This window comes from Chelonoidis abingdonii, chromosome 26 (assembly GCF_003597395.2).
Source record: "Chelonoidis abingdonii isolate Lonesome George chromosome 26, CheloAbing_2.0, whole genome shotgun sequence".
Taxonomy (NCBI): domain Eukaryota; kingdom Metazoa; phylum Chordata; order Testudines; family Testudinidae; genus Chelonoidis; species Chelonoidis abingdonii.
In genome coordinates, this window is record NC_133794.1 from 13,607,188 (window position 1) to 13,626,453 (window position 19,266).

The 19,266-nt window shown below is 51.0% G+C and overlaps 2 protein-coding genes across 3 annotated transcripts in view; one reads left to right on the plus strand and one right to left on the minus strand.

Moving 5' to 3' along the window:
- Positions 1-19,266, plus strand: part of PRR13 (proline rich 13) — a 328,718-nt gene that overhangs the window by 129,796 nt on the left and 179,656 nt on the right. The gene's annotated exons all lie outside the window — the stretch shown is intronic.
- AAAS (aladin WD repeat nucleoporin) overlaps positions 1-19,266 on the minus strand; it is a 23,641-nt gene that overhangs the window by 2,471 nt on the left and 1,904 nt on the right. Inside the window, exons 3-17 of one of the 2 annotated variants that reach the window (XM_075061182.1) lie at positions 18,167-18,294; positions 16,879-16,934; positions 15,183-15,274; positions 13,277-13,323; positions 12,635-12,733; positions 10,561-10,770; positions 9,510-9,653; positions 9,065-9,185; positions 6,860-6,984; positions 6,117-6,177; positions 4,757-4,847; positions 3,877-3,970; positions 3,131-3,198; positions 1,025-1,106; positions 100-184 (exon numbers count right to left, since the gene is read on the minus strand). In XM_075061182.1, the coding sequence (XP_074917283.1) occupies positions 100-184; positions 1,025-1,106; positions 3,131-3,198; positions 3,877-3,970; positions 4,757-4,847; positions 6,117-6,177; positions 6,860-6,984; positions 9,065-9,185; positions 9,510-9,653; positions 10,561-10,770; positions 12,635-12,733; positions 13,277-13,323; positions 15,183-15,274; positions 16,879-16,934; positions 18,167-18,294 (1,503 nt within the window). The remainder of the gene's footprint in view (positions 1-99; positions 185-1,024; positions 1,107-3,130; positions 3,199-3,876; positions 3,971-4,756; positions 4,848-6,116; positions 6,178-6,859; positions 6,985-9,064; positions 9,186-9,509; positions 9,654-10,560; positions 10,771-12,634; positions 12,734-13,276; positions 13,324-15,182; positions 15,275-16,878; positions 16,935-18,166; positions 18,295-19,266) is intronic. The other variant, XM_032786762.1, reaches the window with a different exon arrangement.

Sequence of the window (19,266 nt, forward strand, 5' to 3'; positions counted from 1 at the left end):
GGGTGGGGGGAGGAGGACTGTGTTCAGAAAGCCTCCAGCTTCAGAGTGGCTCAGCTGGGACCCCCTCGAGGAGGTCTGAAAAAACAAGGCTGCACTCACCACAGTCAAGAGGGCCCCTTTCTTAAAGCAGGGATGGAAAGCGATCAACTGCGGCTCAGCCCCTGGCTCCCCCTGCAAGAAGCCACTAGGGAAGAGAGAGGAGACACAGTGACTTCATGACCAATTGATCTCACTCACTCCTTCCGTGATGGGCTGCGAGCAACAGGACCTGAGATCCCTTCCCCACCCCTTCACACTGCAGGAGGCACTGGTACACTGCCATCAGAGCGCTTCACAAACTATTCATACCACACCAGCAAGGTGCAGCCACCTCTGGGGTGGGGAGCAAACAGAGAGGGAGAAGTAACATTTGGGCCACCCCGCCCGCAGGAAAAAGGACCAGGATGGCAGGGATTGCTCCATCTGAGATGCAGTCACTTCTGGGGCACAACACAGCACATTAACATTTCCTTGAGAGTTTAGGGCAGGAACCACAGAATGCAACATTCAATGAGGGGAAATTTAGGGCTTGATCCTGCAACGTGTCCTGAGTGATTAGTGCCAACGGAGGGTGCTCAGCACCACAAGGCACAAGCTCAACTTCAACCAGGACACCAGAGGCCACTCCCTGATCTCACCCCAGCAGCATGGATCTTTAAGCCAGTCAGGATCCCTGTTTTATGACTCACTTGAAAGACAGCACCCCCTGGGGACACAGTCCACACTAGCACCACCTCTGGGTGGTAGCTCAGTGCCGATTCAGAGGAAATAGCACCAAGAACCCAGCACCCTCTCCAATATGACACCAAGCTTGGATGCATCTTTCTAAAGGACATGACCTCACTCTGGGCTTGACATAGGAGTTACTGGGTAAAATTCTCTGGTTTGTGTTCTGCAGGAGGTCAGACTAACTGATCAGAATGGTCCCTCTTCTGCCTTTAATCCTATGGCACTGAGGGTTACTCCTTAAGCCACCAGTACGCACCATGGCAGGAGTTCGAACACGGGGCTATTGCGGGTACGAAACACAGCAATGATCGTCCTGCTTTCAGGGGTTTCGGGATTCCCTGCAAAGAGGAAAAAAGCAAGTGAACAAGATGTTGGCTAGTTTTCAGACACAAGTGGTGCCCAGGAAATGGCTATTTGTCAGCAGGTCCCAGCAGGAATCTAGGGTGATTCTTCATTAATGAGCTTCACTTCACCTGTACCATTATCCCTGTGGCTCGGACGCTAACCAGATCCCCTTTCCCTGCCTTGGATCAGAGCCAGAACGCCTCACTTTCATCAGAATGTTATTGACCAGTGACTGGGACAAGCAATGCGCAGGGCAGGTTTTCAGCCGCACTTAGTGATCAAAAGCCAGTGGGTCTTTGATTCAGCACCTAGTGCAGAATACGAGAAAGCCAAGAGTGGTTCTAGCCTAGGACTTGGGAGATCCGGGTTCAAGCCCTGCTCTGCCACAAGCTTCCTGGGTTACTTCGGCCAAGTCACTTGGTCTCTGTGCCTCAGTTCCTTGCCCATAAAATGGGAATAATGGGCATGCCCTTCTTCACAGGGGTGTTGTGAGGGTAAATAGAGTAAAAATTGTGGGGGTGCTCAAATGCTATGATGGGGGGGTGGGGAATCTATGGTACTTATCTGGCCCTCATTACCATTGTGGGGGTGTCCAGATACAGTCTTTATCTATTTATTCCTGCTCCCTGCCATGCGACATTATCCCCACTGGACAGAGTGGGAATCACGACACGCTAGGTTCCCCAAGGGAGTCCTCAGAGCAGGGAATTGAACCTGGGTTCCCTCAGTCCCAGGCTGGGGCTCGAACCACTGCACCATTCTCTCATTCCACCTTTGAAAATCCCACCCTAAGATGCCTACAACTGAACAATTGGGGGGTTGGGGGGGGAAATGTGTGTGTTCTTCCTAGTTTATCAGTGGCTTTACACAGCAAGCTGGGGGAGGCAGCTTCCCTTGGACAGACAATTTCCCTGTCATTTGTGGGGTCTTTCACAGGGCAACAGAGGAAAGAAGCGTTTTTAAGACAGAAGGTGGCTGATGCTCATTCTCAAGGCTAAGGCCACTTGACACTGCTCAAGTCGTATAAAGGGGCATTTGAAGAGATGAAAAGTGCCCTCAGGCCAAGGTGCGGGGAAACTCCCCTGCCAGGCCAGCCTTTTGCCCTGGGCAGGAATAACACCACAGTTTGTCCACATTCCTGACAGCCCACTTTGGAGATGCAGGAGCTCTCTGAGGGGGCTGGTACAGAGATATCCCATGGGATTCCTGCTCTCTGAATAACAAAGGTGGCTCATTTACAACCAGCCTTTGAAGAGAATCCCAGCAGCCTCCGGCTTGCTGCTTTAAAATGCAGATTATTTTAAGTCTCTGAAGCATGCAATTTTATATGCTTGGATGCATGCAGGACACACCTGCTCTCACTCCTGGGCTACTGCAGTAAGCTGGGGGGGTGGCATAGCACAGGGCGCCAGTCATGGCTTGTCATTTTACCATGCGGCCTGACTGGCCCTGGTTTTGCAGCTACTCCTCTTCGACTGAACTTCCAATGCAGCACACAGGACTTCTCTGCATGAGATCAGGGGACTGGATGGTTCAGTGGGTTGGGAATGGCCTCTAGGCTGTAGGTGTAATGGCACCAACAGAACATTCCCCAGTTACCCATCTGGTTATTGTTATAGCAGATCAGAACCAGGGCCCCATCTGAGCGTTGTATGAACACACAGGTCCCTGCTCCAGAGAGTTTACAGGCTCATCTGAAGGAGATGAAGGCTGAGACACAGTGGCAGGGTGAAGCCCACCCTATTCCTGGCCTGCGAGTAGGGGACTTGGGGGGCAGGAACAGCCATTTAACGCAGATGGGGAAGAGGCTATTCAGGCAAGAATCAGTTCTGGAGGGAGAAGAGACCTCCCTCTTCTCTCAGCTGGAGCTAGCTGCACCTCCCTCCTCCTTCTGCATGATGCAGCTCCCACTCCCTTGTTAACCTCACATGGGGTGGGGGAACCAAGTTACACAAGCCAAGGTTGCTTAGGAAAATCCCACTTGGGGGTGAGGGGGTTGAAGGGCTTAAGGTTTTACCTCTGATGAGAGCCGCAAGCCTCTCGCCGCTGGGGTCCCAGACTATGGAGTGCACTTCCCCTCCGATCCTGAAACCGACACACCGGGCATGAGAGAGCAGCTTCAATGTGAGCTAAGCTCAGCTACCAGGAACCCTGCGTGCCGCCTCGCTCGCTAGATGGGCTTGAAAGAAGCCCACGCCCTACACACACTGTTTCCTTACCAAGCGAGCTCTGTTCCAAGCTGCCTTTTGCATCACAGAATTTCTGTCCTATGGGGACAGAGTAGCATAACTGGGATACACACCAGTCTTCCACCCTTAGCCTTGGCTTGGGACCCCTTCAGATGAAGTCACAAGCGACACACGTCACCTGAGCTCAGTTTAGTTTGTCTGCTACATGCAACCATGTCCCACCTCAGGGATTACCCAGAATTGCAGTGGGCCGTGACTGAGATCATGGGTGAAGAGAGAAGAACCTGGGAAGAGAGAGAAAAGGGCCTGCCTGTTTTACACCAGGTTCTGTCCAATGATATTGAGCTCTATTGAAATCACCCACAAAAGAGATTGGGAGAGGAACATGTCGTGCAAGCACTGAGTGATGCCCCATACACCCCCCCCCACAGCTCTAAGTATCACGAGTAAGAGGGGCTATTTTAAGGCTTCGGCACCTGCATCTTCCATTCAGGGTTTGAATTTGTGGCACCGTCCCCCTGCACTTGCTGTGCTCACCGCAGCCCTGTAGCAGGGCCAGCTGCGCTTCGCTCACCTCTCCTCCCCATACAGCGTTTCAAAGGTGGTCTCTGACAGGTCTGCCACAATAGAAGCTGTTTTTGATCCTCCTACTTGCCCTTGCATCTCTCCTGGAATGGAAGAGACCAAGACAGGTGAATTCTGCCACTCAGCTAGTAGCTAAAGTTGCCAAGCCGTGTGGAACAACGTGGATCAGCGGAATCAGCTTGTTGCTGCTATGTCAGCCCCGATGTCCTGACCAAATCCCATGACGGGTCGTTCTGTTCTGCCTCCCTAAATTGCCCCTGCACTTTGGCTTGGATGCAGAATTCTTCTCTGTTTCCTGCCCTAAGCCACTGCATATGTTGCTGTGCACTGTTGAAAAGAATCCTTGCTCCACCCCAGAAGCAGCTGCATTGTGGTTTAGACTACAAAGGGAAGATTTTCACAGTTTCAGAGAGGAATTAGATACCCAGTTCCCTTTGAAAGTCCATAGCAGTTGGACACTTAACTCCCCTTTGTACCTCTGAAAATCTGCCCCCACCGGGCTAATGACCGATAATTCAGAGCTACAAGCATTGTGAAATTCACAAAGAGTTCTGTCCCCCCACTGGAGTGTGCTTCGGACACGTAGCACTACAGGATGTTATGGCACAATGGGCTGCATTAAGGAGGCGGAGAGGAAACACAATGAAAGATGAGCCCAAACACTGGCTTTGGTTGCTGTATTTTGGTTGGTGTGTTTCACAGTTAGCACCCAGGATGTGCTCACCAGACCAGCAGGAAATTAACAAGAGCACCCAGGAGGAAGGCAAAGCTCTGGTTAGAAAGTGTCCGGGAGCCCAGTGTGGCTATAGGAATCAGACAACAATTTGGTGGAATCAGCTCTCTCCTCTTGGAAAGCGTCACACACTCACCACTGTACTCAGAGAAGGACAAGGAGTAAATGACCGACTCCCCCAGGACCGTAAAGAGCAATCGGCTGCCGTCCGGGCTCCAGCACCCTGTCTGTGGGAAGGAAAAGCACGCGTTTAAAACCAGACCACGAGAATGACTTGCAACAACAACAGGGCACCTTTTATCCTCAGAGCTAACTAGGGAGCTAGCCACCCAGCTTCCATTAACAGTCATGGAAGTCATGTGGCTAACTCAGCTTTTAAGTGCTCAGCCCATATGCCATCATTTGCCCACCACTGTAACACAGCCACCTCTGTATTTAACTCAGCAGCTGCTGAACAGCTCTGCTGTAACCCAACAGTTTAGGATAGGGAAGGAAGGAGAATCCAGCAGCCACCTAGCACTGCAGGGGGAGTTTAGGCAGGGAGAGAGGAATTCAGCCAGGACCCTGGGGCGGATATCTCAGGGTGCTCTGGATCAGAATTGGCACAGATTGAGGCCTTCGTTTGACCCTCACATAAGGAAAAGTTTCTCCACCCCAACACAGGAACAAGGGACGACTCCATCATGTGATAGAGGTAAAGTCTAGGGTGCTGGGGATGAAGTACTGGTCTTATGCTGCTGTGATCCAGCTCAAGGTTTTTTCTGTGAATCAGGGCCGCTCAGAGGAGAGGGGGCAAGTGGGGCAATTTGCCCCAGGCCCCACAGGAGCCCCGTGAGCCCTGGGCCGGTGGCAGTCCAGGTCTTCGGCGGCATTTCAGTGGCAGGGGGCCCTTCAGTGCTGCCAAAGACATGGAGCGACTGAAGGGCCCCCCGCCACTGAAATGCTGCCGAAGACCCAGATCGCTGCGGGGTGAGTACAAGCGCTGCAGCTCCCCAGCTTTGCCCCAGGGCCCCTGAATCCTCTGGGCTGCCCTGCAGTGAATGCATTTTTAGTTGACTTAATGGACCTTCAGAGCTGGAAACAAGGAGAGGCAGCCATGCCTCAGCAGGCTCTCCACAGACCTCTGGCAAGGGGCTGCCTGTGACGGCAGGGGGCTGGAGGTTGATGGGTCTTATTTGTTCTTACCCTAGAGGATGAGAGTCTGCACAAAAAAAAACATTACCCTAATTTGGATCAAATTCCCAGTTTTGCTTCAGGAAGGGCTCAGCCCATCTGGAGAACAAAACAGAGAGCTAGTCTCACCCCACAAGAGGGTGATGGTCAAGGCAAGGCAACTCACTGCATCTGCTCCTGTGTACCTGGTACGTAGCAGGGCAGTGAGGGGGGGAAGGACCTCACAGTTCAGCTGTTTGCCCTTTAACCTTCACAAGAGCAATCCACTCAGTGCTTTCCCCTTCATTAGCGCAGAATCAGGAACAACCCTCCACCCCACATACCTGGCAGCGCCCCTTGATGGTGGGCCACCTCTCACACGTCCACATTTGAGCTTCCCAAACCCTGGAAGAGACCAAAGGTCGGGGTGAATGAAAGCGCAGACTCACTGTATTTCCAGCATCTTCATTTCAATTCTTGACTTAGACCCAAGATCATTGACAGAAAAGCTTAATCCAGTTCTGCTTCTCTGAGAGGGACCAAACTTCTGCCATCAGCAGGCAGACAACATGGTCTCCACCAGCGTTTGGGGTGTGCTAACTCCTGGATTCTGCCTTTGACTAACTAAGCCACAGAACAGCTGCTTCCTTGAGGAGTGTGAGGCTTTGCTAAAGTTAGAGCATTTTGGAGCCGCTTAGATGGCAGGAGCTAGGCGAGGGGAAGATGTTACTAGTTGGGGAGGGACAGACAGATACAGCAAAGCCATGGGACTCTGAAGCCAAAAAACCTGCAGTGATGGAGGGCTTGGAGATGCCGTCACCCAGATGCCACCTGCCTGCAGCAGAAGAGTGAAGAACTTCTGTTGTCTTTCACCCCCATGTCTCAACGCACTTTACAGATGAAGACTGACAACCACCCCTAAGATGGGTCCATAACATCCTCTCCATTTTACAGATCAAGGTGCAGACACAGAAGGTGCCTTGCCCCAGTCCAAAGGTGGGAACAGAACCCATGAGTCCTGACTCCCAGTCCTATGCTCTAACCACTAGATCATGCCCTCACGGGTCCTAGCACTCCTCATCCTCACCTGAACACTGCTGAGGGTGTGGCTGCTAGCACCTTGCTGCCATCAGGTGACCAAGCAAGGTAAGTGACTCCACCCCCTCCAAACCACTGCAGCGGGACACAGTTTTCCGTGGACACATCCCACACCTGGAGAAGGAGAGAAGTGGAGGGAGGGGGGATGAGGGTAACATACTGGAAAAATAAGTCTGTCTCCCTCCAACCCAAAAACAGCCGGGAATTAGAAAGGATCTGTGCACCTCTGCTCGCTATCTTCCAGGCAGGCTCTTGCTATGCCAGGAAGAGCATGACAGACATCAGCCACGCTTTTCAATATTAAGCCGTCACAATGTCAGTAGAGACCTCAGCCTTGCAGCACATCAGGGAGGGACTGGTTTTCTCCCTGGTCAGAGCAGTATTTTAGTCCCTCTGGTCATGTCAGAGACTGCAGCTCTCTACAACCTCTCTGGAAGTTGTGAATCGCACACAGTGGATTTGAGCATCAGGAATGAACTTTGGTGGCACAAGATCATAGGCACACAGTTCGTCTCATCCCTAAGCTCAAGCACGCTGCCTCCAAACCACCCAGGTCCTGCTGGCCCAGGAAGCAAGCCGCAGAATCTAGAAATTGAACCTAGGGCTTCTTCACAGCAGCAGACAGGCTGCCCCCAGGCCAGGAGGTTTTGGCCCTAAAATTCTATCAGTATGTCCAGATATTACTCACAGATAGGGTTAGCTTGAGCCAGGCAAACGCTCTTTGCCCAACGCACCTCAATCCTGACACATAGCCCCTTTGCTATTCAAGTCCTAAGCACCTCCCACACAAAATGCTGCCAATGGCCCTTAATCCTGACCCATCGTCCTGCTATTCTCATCAGGTTCCCTGCCCCCCATGCCTCGCAGCAGCACTGCCACTGCCCCTCATTCCTGATCTGGGCCCTAGAAAACTTGCTGACTGAGCTCATTCTTGACCTGCAGCTCCCAGCTGCTGCAGTGCGAGGTTTCTGAATAGAGGTGGCTAACTGCTGCAAAACTGAGCTGGGTGGAATCGAACCCAGGCCTGCAGCAACGCTATCACCATCTGTGCAATCTTGGACTCCATCTCAGGGTCTCTATAAACCGAGGCCAGTCTAGAGCGGGGGAGCTCAGATTCTCAAAGCCCGGTCCCCATCTTAATACGGAGACTGTCTCCCGGGCGTGAGTGCAGAGACCCCCTTCCATCCCGTTCTCCATCACACAGGCTCCTTGTGGCAACTACATGGAAGAGTAAGATCAGGACCCAATTTAACGTATTTTTAGCTGTTTTAATGGAGTTTGGCAGCTGGAAACTAAAAGGCAGCGATGTTGCCAGCAGGCTTTCAACAGATCTCTGGCAAAGCGTTGCCTGTGATGGCAGGAGATGGGACTTGAGGACCCAGGAGGTTCCTTCCAGTCCTCTACGGCACACCAGCAGTATGAGGCTACCTTGAGTACCACTGGTCTAGGGAATAATGCTCATGTGACATTAGTATCTATATAGATCTTTGTCCCTCTCTAGTGGCCAGGCCGCAGAAATGTGAGCCCACTACTGCCTCCTACTTAGCGGAGTTGGATTTGTAGGCCAGGCAGTAGAAATCCATTCTTTTAGATCCAGACATCGCAGGTTCAAACGTTGGGGATGATCAACTAGGGCAGGGGTGGCCAACCTGAGCCTGAGAAGAAGCCAGAATTTACCAATGTACATTGCCAAAGAGCCACAGTAATACATCATCAGCCCCCACCCCAGCACCTCCTGCCCACCGGCAGCCCTGCCAGTCAGCACCTCCCCCTCCTTCCCTGTGCTGTTTCGCAGTGTACAGGAGGCTCTGGGATGGAGGTGGGGAGAAGCAAGGATGCACCGGGAGTGGGGGAGAAGGGGCAAAGTGGGGGCATGCCCTGGGGTTGAGCAGTGGAAAGTTGGCACCTGTGGCTCCAGCCCCCAAGTCAGCCCCTATGCAAGGAGCCACATATTAACTTCTGAAGAGCCGCATGCGGCTCCAGAGCCACAGCTTGGTCACCCCTGAACTACACACACATTTATTAGTGCCAGTTACTAGTGGGAACCCTTGGAAACAGTCACACTCTTCTCCTAGGGCATGTGATTGAGAGTTCGGCGGGTCTTGCTGTTCCATCCAGCACTGAGTAGTAGACACTCCCCGTACGACAGGAGGACACAGGCAGAGAGAAATGTAGGAGGGCCCTCCTTACTCACAAGCATGGCAGTATCAACAGGCGAGGCCGAGAGCAGCATCTCTCCACTGGGGGCCCATGCCAAGCTGGTGACGGGACTGTGACCGGGGTAGGCAAGTACCTGGGCGCAGCCAGACGAAGGCCTGAAAGAGAGGAGAGACCTTGCTAGTAGGGTCCAAACTGCTATGACATGTTCCAGGGAGGCTGGAAGCAACTGCTAATTTCTAGGGGACATGTAGCCACATCTGTCTGTGTCAGGGTAGGTGGCTTTGATCCAAACACCACTGAACTGGGCTCTTAATGACAGCATGCTGCTCTGCTCGGCCAGGTGACAGGCATGCTAGAACTATGCTAGACACATGGGATTCTGGCCCAGGCTTTAGAGGCAGCCTCCTTGCCAGCAGAGAGATGCTGGCAACATGGGAGCGACCACAGGGGCACGACCATGTCTCCAGGTGGCTGGTTACCTGGTGGAAAGGGAAGTAGGATCCAAGTGCCAAAGCAAGACACAGCTCTGGCATGCCACGGCGAGGATGGATGCACAGAGTGGTTTCCACGCCATCGAGGCCACATTCCTCTGCAAACGGTGTTTCAGGATGGGGACCGTTGCGCTGCAAGAGAGGAGAGAGGGGTGTGACAGGAGAAACAAAGGCAGCATTCACAGCAGCAGCAAGGTAACCGGCACCTTTGATATCTGTCTCTGCCCAGTCATCAGCTCCAGATAATCTGCCTGGGATGTGCATACAGCATAGTTCTATGAGACCTTACACAATCTTCTATTTCTTTAGCATCTTTTGTCCTAAACTGAGAGGAAGGATGTCCTAGGGGTTAGGGCACCAGCCTGGACTCTAGAGACACAGGTTTGATTCCCTGTCCTGACACAGGCTTCCTGTGGGATCTTGGGCAAGACACTTGGTCTCTTTGCCTCTGTCACTAGGTATAATAGCCCTGCCCTGCCTCACAGGAGGGTTCTGAAAGTAAACACGTTGTAGATTATGAGGCACTCAGGTATTGCGGTAATGGGTATAACCAAAGAGAAAGAAATGATCCCAAAGCCCGTAAACATGCCACTGAAATATGGCCCCCTCTGGGTGGGAGGAACGCAGCAGCTGTGTCATAGCACTGCACACCAGCTCAGTGCAGGAGGTACAGAATACCATGGGGATTTAAAAGCAGGCAGGACACAGCTGAATTTGACCAGAACACACCGATTCTTGGGAAAAGTTTAACTACCTGTGGCCAATTCACAGATCCCCCAGGAGCTCAGTTTTATACCTAAACTGAAAAAACAGTGCCCCCTAGCACCACACCAGGTCACAACTGACTGAGTGCAGTGTGGGTTTACTGAATTGCCAATCCCACTTCCAGCAAGATGTTGGGTTTTCTTTGGAGGAGTCCTCTGAAGTAATGACCAGGCCTTGACACTGCTAAGCCTGGGGGAACCTGACAAGATCACAACCCAGGGTGGCAGAGCTGCAATGTTCAGAGACTCAAGAGGTCAGAAAGATGGCAGCGCACCTAGATTGTTCAGGGGGCGTGCCCGGTGCTGCCTGCAGCCTAGTCCCAGCAGTTAATGGGTGTGATTTGGCACTTGCTGGCATGAAAGTCCAGCCAGGGGATGCAGCCTGTGAAGGGGAAAGCCGGCAGCATTTCAGAATGAGCTGGGAGAGTCTTCTTTTAAGGATGCCTTTACTTGCCAGCTGGGACCCACTTGGAGAGTGGGGAGACCTGCAGGAGAGACGAAATTCAATGGATGCCCAAGAGGGAAAAGCGAGAGACCTCCCCTAAATAAGCCTATCGCAGGCCAGCGGGAGACAGTCTGAACCTGGTCTGCCTGCTGAACCATCACATGGGAAGAGGGACAAATTCCAGGCTGCACATGAGATGAGCGCTGCTCTCCTACTGCTTAGCCCAGCCACCTAGTGACGTGAACAGGGAAATAGGGATTTCGTAAGTGTTAATCTGAAGACGAATGGATCAGCCCTTACTGACAGCTGCTGCTTAGTTTGGCAAGGCGATAGGTGTGCTATTAGCAATTCTGGGCCTTGGTCTGAAGGCCTCCATGCCAGAGGAGCTATGCTGGCTTCAAGAGACTGCGGGAACATACCTCTCTCCAGGGAATATGGGGTCAGTGCTGGACCCCAACATGCCCCTTGTCCAGGTGCTCACAGGAAAGGTTTGTATGAGGAGCTGGGAGAAGGACCCCCTTGGGGCATCCTAAGTAACAGAACTGGTCTGAACCCCAAGCTGGGGAGTTTTCTGCTCAGCCACTTATCTGACACTCTGGCTCCTGTCACTAACACTCAAGGGCCAGGCCTTGCTGACAGCGGACATCACCCAGCTGCAGTGTCATTCCACCTTTCCTCACTATGCATAGCGAATGCTGTTTTCCTTCCAATTAGATGGCCTGGATCAACAGAGGTGGGAAAACAGAGAGAAAACTGGCTAGCTGCAGGATCCAGAGATTTTACTAAACGTCCGATAAGAACTTCTGCTACAGAGTGAGAAATTCTGGGAACACAAAGAACCTGCCAAGAGCTGAAGACATGCGTGTGATGGAAGAACTGTCTAGGTCAGGGAATCAGAGGGGAGGAGGGGATGCAGAGTCTTTGGGACATACTGGAGAAGCATTTGGAATGGTGGCATTTGGTGCCAAGAAACCCAGAGCTGAAGTGCTGCCTTCACTGGAGCTGCCTTGAACACCTGGTGCTGAGGAACTACCCCAGGGCACCGCCCTCTCTCCCTGCGAGTTCGGGCAGAGCATAAGGGCTCTGTAGGCTGTGTAAGGAGCCTGGATGCCTGAAGGCACCTGAGGGGGAAGAAGGGAACTTCCTTGGGAATCTCCTTAGCCTCATGCTCAGAACAAAGACACTGGCTGCAGCCACCGAGGTCCTTTCAGGCTTCACAGCAGAACGGCCTCACGCCGACAGCGTAATTCTAGGAACCTGACCTGGTGAACTAGAGAAGGGTCTGACAACAACTGCGCTGCTACAGGACTCCCCTCTCGCTGAGGACAGCAGTTTGCAGCTTCCATGGGGCCCACAACAAACTTGAAACCAACCTCAGTCTTCGTGTGCACTGGCAAGAGCATGAGAGTCAGCTTACAACCCTGAATCAAGGGTTCAGGAACAGACAATAGCCTGTCTGGACCCTGCCCGGAGCCTCTGGGGCTGCAGCCTTTGTGCACGTGGCCACCTGCAGCAGGAAGGCTCAGAGCCTTGCCTCATGGTCCCGTGAGCTCTGGGTGTGACCCTGCCAAGAGATATCTGACAAAGGCAGACTCAGACACCACTCCAGATTCCTGTCCCTGCAAGGTACGGCAGGAGGGAAGGACTGGAGACAACTGAGGCTGCACCTCCCTTTCCTGAGCTCGGCCAGCAAAGCACTGCTCAGGCAGCCTCTGAGAGTGCCATTTCCAGTAGCTTGTGGCTCAGGCTCCCAGACCCCAAGAACGGGGATACACAGAGGTCTTTGTAGCAGCAGTGGAGGTGTCTGTATCTCACTGCATGAGCCATCGCCAACACACAAGCTTTGCCGCCCCAGTAGGTCTTTACTCTGCCAGTGGCAGCACAAGCAACCTGACACTCCTCACCTGTTTGTGTTGTAAACTCGGATGGAGTCATCCAAAAGGGCCACCGCAAACTTGCTGGTGTGAGGGTGCCAGGCAAAAGCCCGGATGGAGCAGCCAGCCCTGGAAAAACAATGAGCAAGAGAGAAGGGATCACACTATGTTACACAGCCACAAGGGTCTGAAAGGCTGAGATCCAAAACAGGATTGCCCGATAGTAAAGACAGTAAGGGATGGATTAGAAAAGACAAAGCATCGGGTTCAAACACAGGTTCAAACCCCAGCAAGGTCTCCTCAAACTTTCATCCTTACCAAGAGGCGTAACCTTTGAGAATTCAGTTTGTCTAAGGGGCGCTATGGTCCCTAGCAAAAAAACAAAAACAAGGTCTCACTACTCCCCCACTGTTACACAGTGCAATGTGCAATCCTCTCAGTCCCACCCCAGAGGTAGCTGGATTTCAGTAGTGCTGTACATATGCATTAGGGAGGAAGGATGGGTGCTACCCTAGGACTCGGAAAACCTGGGTTCAGTTCCTTACTCTGCCACATGAGTGTGGACAGGTGACTTAGTCTCCCTGTTCCTCAGTTCCCCATCGATTATAGCACTGTCCTTCCTCATAGAGCTAGGTACGCACACATTGCAGAGCCTCAGCATGCAGAACTTACCAGTCCACCGCCTGGGAGAACTCCGCAATCATGTCTTCACTGCACAGCTTAAGGACAGATGGAAAAAGAAGTAACACGTCAGTGGCAGATCTGGCAAATCGCACAGAGAAGGCAGCAGCTGCCTGTGGAGTGGGTATCAGAGCCACAAGAAGCTGATTGGAGTTACAGTTATCAGTTAAGTGGTTTTCACATTTCACCCACCTCATACACACCCTCAACCGTTCCTCTGGAATATTCTGCCATATTTAACCCTTGCTTTTCAGTACCCTGTTGCTCTCCTTCTCCAGACAGAAAGAACATTCAGAGATTGTGTCTACACTGCAATTGGGAGGTATGACAGCAGTGCACAGACAAACAACAGTAGGACATGGGGCTCACACCTGCTGCTGCAGCTTCACTGCTATTGTTACTCAAGCTAGTTTTGAACTAGCTAAGCACACTACATTTGCTGCAGTCACACCTCCTGAGTGCCCAGCCAAGCCAGCATTAGAGCAATATATCATAGCTCGGATTTTCAGAGGGGCATCCACTGATTTTCAGCAAGGTTGAGTGCCTAACTCCCTTAGGTCCTTGTGGAAATCCAAGCCACTATAAACAAAGGAGATTTGTAACTGTCTTGAGTTTTAAATGGCAACTTACTATTAATTATTTCATTACAGTAGTCAGCTGAATTTGGTGTTCCATTACGCAGATACCCTAAATAACTTGCAATCTAAATAGACAAAGGGGTGAGGGAAACAGAGGCATGGGGTGGGTCGGTGACTTGGCTAAGCAAGTGAGTCAGAGCCAGGAACAGAACCCTGCTCGCCAAGTCCCAGTCCAGCACTCTGTTCACTGCATCACCCTGCTTCTCAACTTGCAGATCCTGCTAGTTTAATTACTCTGAGGTTGCCCCACGTTTGTCGTCAGTGCTGAATTTGGACATGTGAACTGGGACGTGACACTCTTTGTAATGACACACACTGTAGGCCAAAATGCCGGTTACCAGACTGATTCTGCCTGAGGTATTTGACACCCTCTGAGCGGCAGGATGTCGGCACTGACTGGTCTTTGATCAGATATGATCATTCGCCCCTTGCAATGAATTCAGAGACTGGGGACTTCTGAGTTTTGTGTGTGTTGAGGGGATCCGCGAGGCAGCTGTGGCCTAGTGGACTGGGCTGAGAATCAGGCAACCTGGGTTCTTATTCCCACTGACTCACTAAACTTCACAGGCAACAGCTACTTGCCCTCTCTCTGCTTCAGTTTCCCCCTCCATTCCATCTATAATGATACCAACCCACCTAAGTAAAGCCTTTGAGGTGAAAAGTGCTGCAGGTTCAAAGCATCATTTTTAATTTGGGCAAGGAGACAGCTTCCTTGGTGCCTGTATTGTACCTCTCACGCTGCTGGAAGTAATGGGACGGACCCAGCCCTCAAATGGACATGAGGCCACCCAGTTTAATTGCAATACAAGAGGGCAAACAACATTTATATTCCTGCCCAGCTGGTCCAATATTACACCCTGTTAGAGACTGAGCTGCAGGGTCAGGGAAACATACAGACCCTCCACCCTCATGCAGTGCACAAACAGCTACCATCACAAGATGTGCAACACATCTGCCAGCATTGCCATTACGCTCAAGACTTGTCTACACTTAAAATGCTGCAACAAAACAGTTGCTTCAGTGACTACACTATCTACACCAACGGGAGGGTTCTCCTGTCTGCACTGGTACACCACCTTCCCAAGAGGAGGTAGCTCGGTTGACAGGGTCTACACCGGGGGTTAGGTCAGTTTAACTGCATCGCTCAGGGGGGTGGATTTTTCACACCCCTGAGCAACATAGTTATACCAAGGTAGTTTCCTAGTGCAGTCCAGACCTCAGTAATAGTTAGGGACAGATTCATTCTTCACAGCACTCACTGACAAATGGGGAAACAGGGAGCCGTGGAGAGAGGAGACCCAGTGGCACAGAGCCAAAGCCCAGCGTGATCCTGTTTTCATCCACTGGAGATCTAGGAAGAAAGAGAGGGATATAAGAATGGGAAGGAAAAGAGAAGAGGTTCATCAATCCTTCTGGAATCATGATTTTCCAAGCCAGGATTGAAGAAGGATGCACAGAATAGAGTTAACCCAGAAATTTAAGGACTGTCACATGAATTGTCTGCATCTCATGGACCATTATCGGATTTAATAAATAATCCCATCTATTTCTGTAGCTCTGGCTTTGCCCAAAGGATCCCAAAGTGCCACAGAAATACAAACACCTTGAGGTGAAAGGTAGCACCCAGCAGTCAGGGGGGTACAGACCAAACTTTGGCAACGGACAGCACGGGAAACCCCAGTGAAGTGCTATGAGTCCGCTGAAATCAGAAAGGAATTGTGGAGAGTGAGGTGCACAGAGAGGGATTTATGATTTAACCAAAGTGAAAGACGGCAAATTTAAAACTGACACTTAGAATCAGAAAGGAGATGCTGTGTGTCGGGGGGAAAGCATGTGGAACTCTCTGCCACAGTATGTCTCTGAGGTGGAGAGCTGGCAAGATTCAAAGACGGATTAGATGTTTCTACAAATAACTGCCAGGTTACAACAGTAAGGACTGAAAACAGCACCACCAAAGCCCAGGTGTTTTGACAGGGATCTAAACCCTCCTGCTTCAGAGATTAAGCCAATTTCTACCTAGTAGGAGTCAGGAAGAAACTTTCCCGGGGGGAGGGGGGGGCAAGGTATCCCATAGAAGATTTCTTACACCTCTGTCTGAAGCATCTGGTCCTGGCCACAATTGGAAAGATACAGAACCAGGCCCACCACTGGACTAACCAGCAAGGCAATCTCTCGGTTATTTATTCAGCTATTCCAGCGGAGCAATTCCTACATAGAGCTTATTTGGGATCCTTCAGGGTGGGAGACACTATGGTGTTCTAGGGCTGTGGATGTTCATTTGAAAGCAACATGTCACCTGTAGTTTATAGGCTCGGCATGTAACTCTGAAAATGTGATTTTAAGCACAACTGTAAACAGACATCATTAGCCTAGTGTCCCTGGGAGTAGCACTGAGCTGGCACGATCCAATAGCACCCCCCCCCAGAGACAGCATCAGACAGGATGTGTCTGTACAAGTCTCTTGTTATGGGTCAGGTTGTTATTTCAGGTTCCATGCAGTAGATGATACCAGTTGGGTTTTATTTCCCCTCTGTCAAGTGAACAGATAGGTTTTGCTTTAAGCTTTTGTTGCTGTAGTGGCAGCAGCTCCCTCTATGTCCTACAGTGACTCTAGGCACTGACAGAGAGGAAAGGACGGAGAGGCAGCTTCAAGCTTCAGCTGTTTCAGAAGAAGTCAACCCTGTCCCCACTTCTTTTCCCCACAAACTCCAGCTGACCCATTCAGCGCTAGAACCCCTTCCTCAGTAACTCACGTAACAGAGAGAGGAGCCACAGGGAGGGGAGGGATACAGAAAGGGGACCAGAAGATGAGAGAGAAGGAAAGAGCAGAGTCCCAGGAGACAGGGACTAAAGCGAATGGAGAGATCAAGGCATGAAAAGATTTAGGAGACAGCTACCTAACTCCTTCACAACCACATAGTCAGAGCTGCTCTCTTATGCCACAGTCAGACTCACCTGCCTCCTCTGCATTTGCTATCTCGTTAAGCACCCCACACATTCCCACATCGCGCCTGTGGACAGAAAACTCTATGAGTCTCCTACATATCACAAGGCTACAGGTTTAAGCTGGACAGCAGGGGTGGGGAGTAGCCCTTCCCCCAGCAATGCAGGTTGCTAGCATGGGACTTGGGAGATTCAGGCTCAATTCCCTGCTACACCACATACTTCCCATGTGGCTGTGGGCAAATTACTTAGTCTCTCCGTGCCTCAGTTCCCCATCTGTGGAATGGGGATAACAGCACTGCCCGGCCTCACTTGGGGGAGAAGAGAGGAAGAGAGAGAAAAAAAAAATGAGATAAATCCCTTAAAAACTGTGAGGCACTCAGCTACTACTGTAACATACCTTATAGAAACAGCCCATCCCTACTGAGATACCCTCTCCGTAGCCATGTGTAGGTAAACAAGACGTTCTGGCACGAACAAACTGGACACAGTATCCAGAAGCCTGACTCTAAACAGGGCCTCAAGTTGTTTTCAGAGCTGCCTGCAATTTCCCTGCAACCCAACCTTGTTCGCTCTGCTTCACCTTACTGCAACTCCTCCCTCAGCAAAAGTCACCAACTCTGACTTCCTCCTTTCGACTGCTGGTTCTCTTCCACCAACCTGGTCCAATATCCAATCCCCCCGCAACCCCTTTGCCTCCCAGCTATTGGAAACTGTCAGTTTATACCAGGCAAACCTGCTACCTGACTTGCTTATGACCTGCTTTCCAGCTGCACGGACCTGCCTGTTAACCTCAGGACAAAAAAAAACAAACAAACAACCTCATTTCCCAGTTTCCAAGCAACATGCGCCCACCCTTGGAAATTGCAGAAAAGCCCAGGATTCAGAACCCCTTCCCATCTCAAGCAGCACTGTACCTGGCCTTAGGACAGCACAGGCTTTTCTTCCACTGATTGCAAACAAGAGATGAAAGGAGAATTGCAGCATTGGCTTTGCTGTAAACGGCCAGCATAGGGAAATGAAATCAGACATAATTTTAATTCTGAACGGCAGCCAGCACAATCAGGGAAATCTGAGGAACAGTCACCTCTCAGTCTCCAACACACCAACCCCAGATTTTTAATTATTACAATTTGTGTTAAGGCAGTGCCTGGGGGACCCAGTCAAAGATCAGGGACTCGCTGTGCTAAGCACTAGACAAACACTTAGAGAGATGGTTCCTGCCCCCAAAAGCTTGCAATCTTAGTAAATGACAGCTGCCTCCTTGCTTTCTGTTCAGAGCATGGACACACTCGCTCACCAGGCATTGAGACATCTCTTCCAGAGGGTCTCCTGATGGTGGATGAAGGCGGGTTTTGTGCTATGCTCCAGCCGGGTGTGAGCTTTCAGAGTTTCCTTGGGGATGGTTAGGACAGGCAGATCAGCCAACTGCAAGTATAAAAACCAACAGTCAATCAAACAGACCCTAGTGAAACGGCTTGATCTGAGGACCAATGGCTGAGGGGTTTGGGAACAGGACACGGAACCAATTGCTTCCAAGCCTGCATTTTCAAAGAGCATCTGAAAGCTGCTACCACTCTCCAATCGTTGGGCAAGTTGCATGTAACAAGCTGGCAGATGTCAGCGCAGTTCAAGGATCTGTAAGCTCCAGGAAACACGCCTTCTCAAAGGTCTGCAAGGCATCTGGCACATTATGGCCATTATAAAAAAAGAGTAAATATTTATAATCACAAAAACTACCAGCCAAGTGACCCCCCTTGTGGGCAACCTCAGCAAAGAAATAAGAGGCTGGGTCAATGACCAGATCAGGGCTGAGGCACACTGGCAGGGGTGGCATATAGGGAACGCTTGCCATGTTGTGCCTGACTGTATTTGCTCTGCGCATAAACAAAGAGCCAGTCTCCAGGACTGGCAGAGTGGCACCTGCCAGATATTCTAAATGCACCTATATCTGAGGAAGAAGAGAAGAGATTGAATCTTACTTGTATTGGAACCCCAGTCATTAACCAAGACCCCAGTGCGTTCAGCGGTATACCAACACAGATTAAAAAGATGGAGCTGATCCTCTAAGTAATGAGCAACTTGAGCTAAAGGGTATATTCTCAACTTGACGAAAGCAATATGCTAGGAGAACATATTAACAATATGAGTGCTAGTTGATCACAACTCATTCATCAGAAACCAGCTTCCATTGCCAGCTAAGCAGACACTATAATTATAGCTACAGGTAAGGAAATAAGCAGTTGGAAGGTAACTGACTATGATTCCTGAAAAGGAGAAAAAGCATCAAAGAATCCTGTGACACCTTATAGACTAACAGACGTTTTGGAGCATGACATGCATCTGATGAAGTGGGTATTCACCCATGAAAGCTCATGCTCCAAAACATCTGTTAGTCTA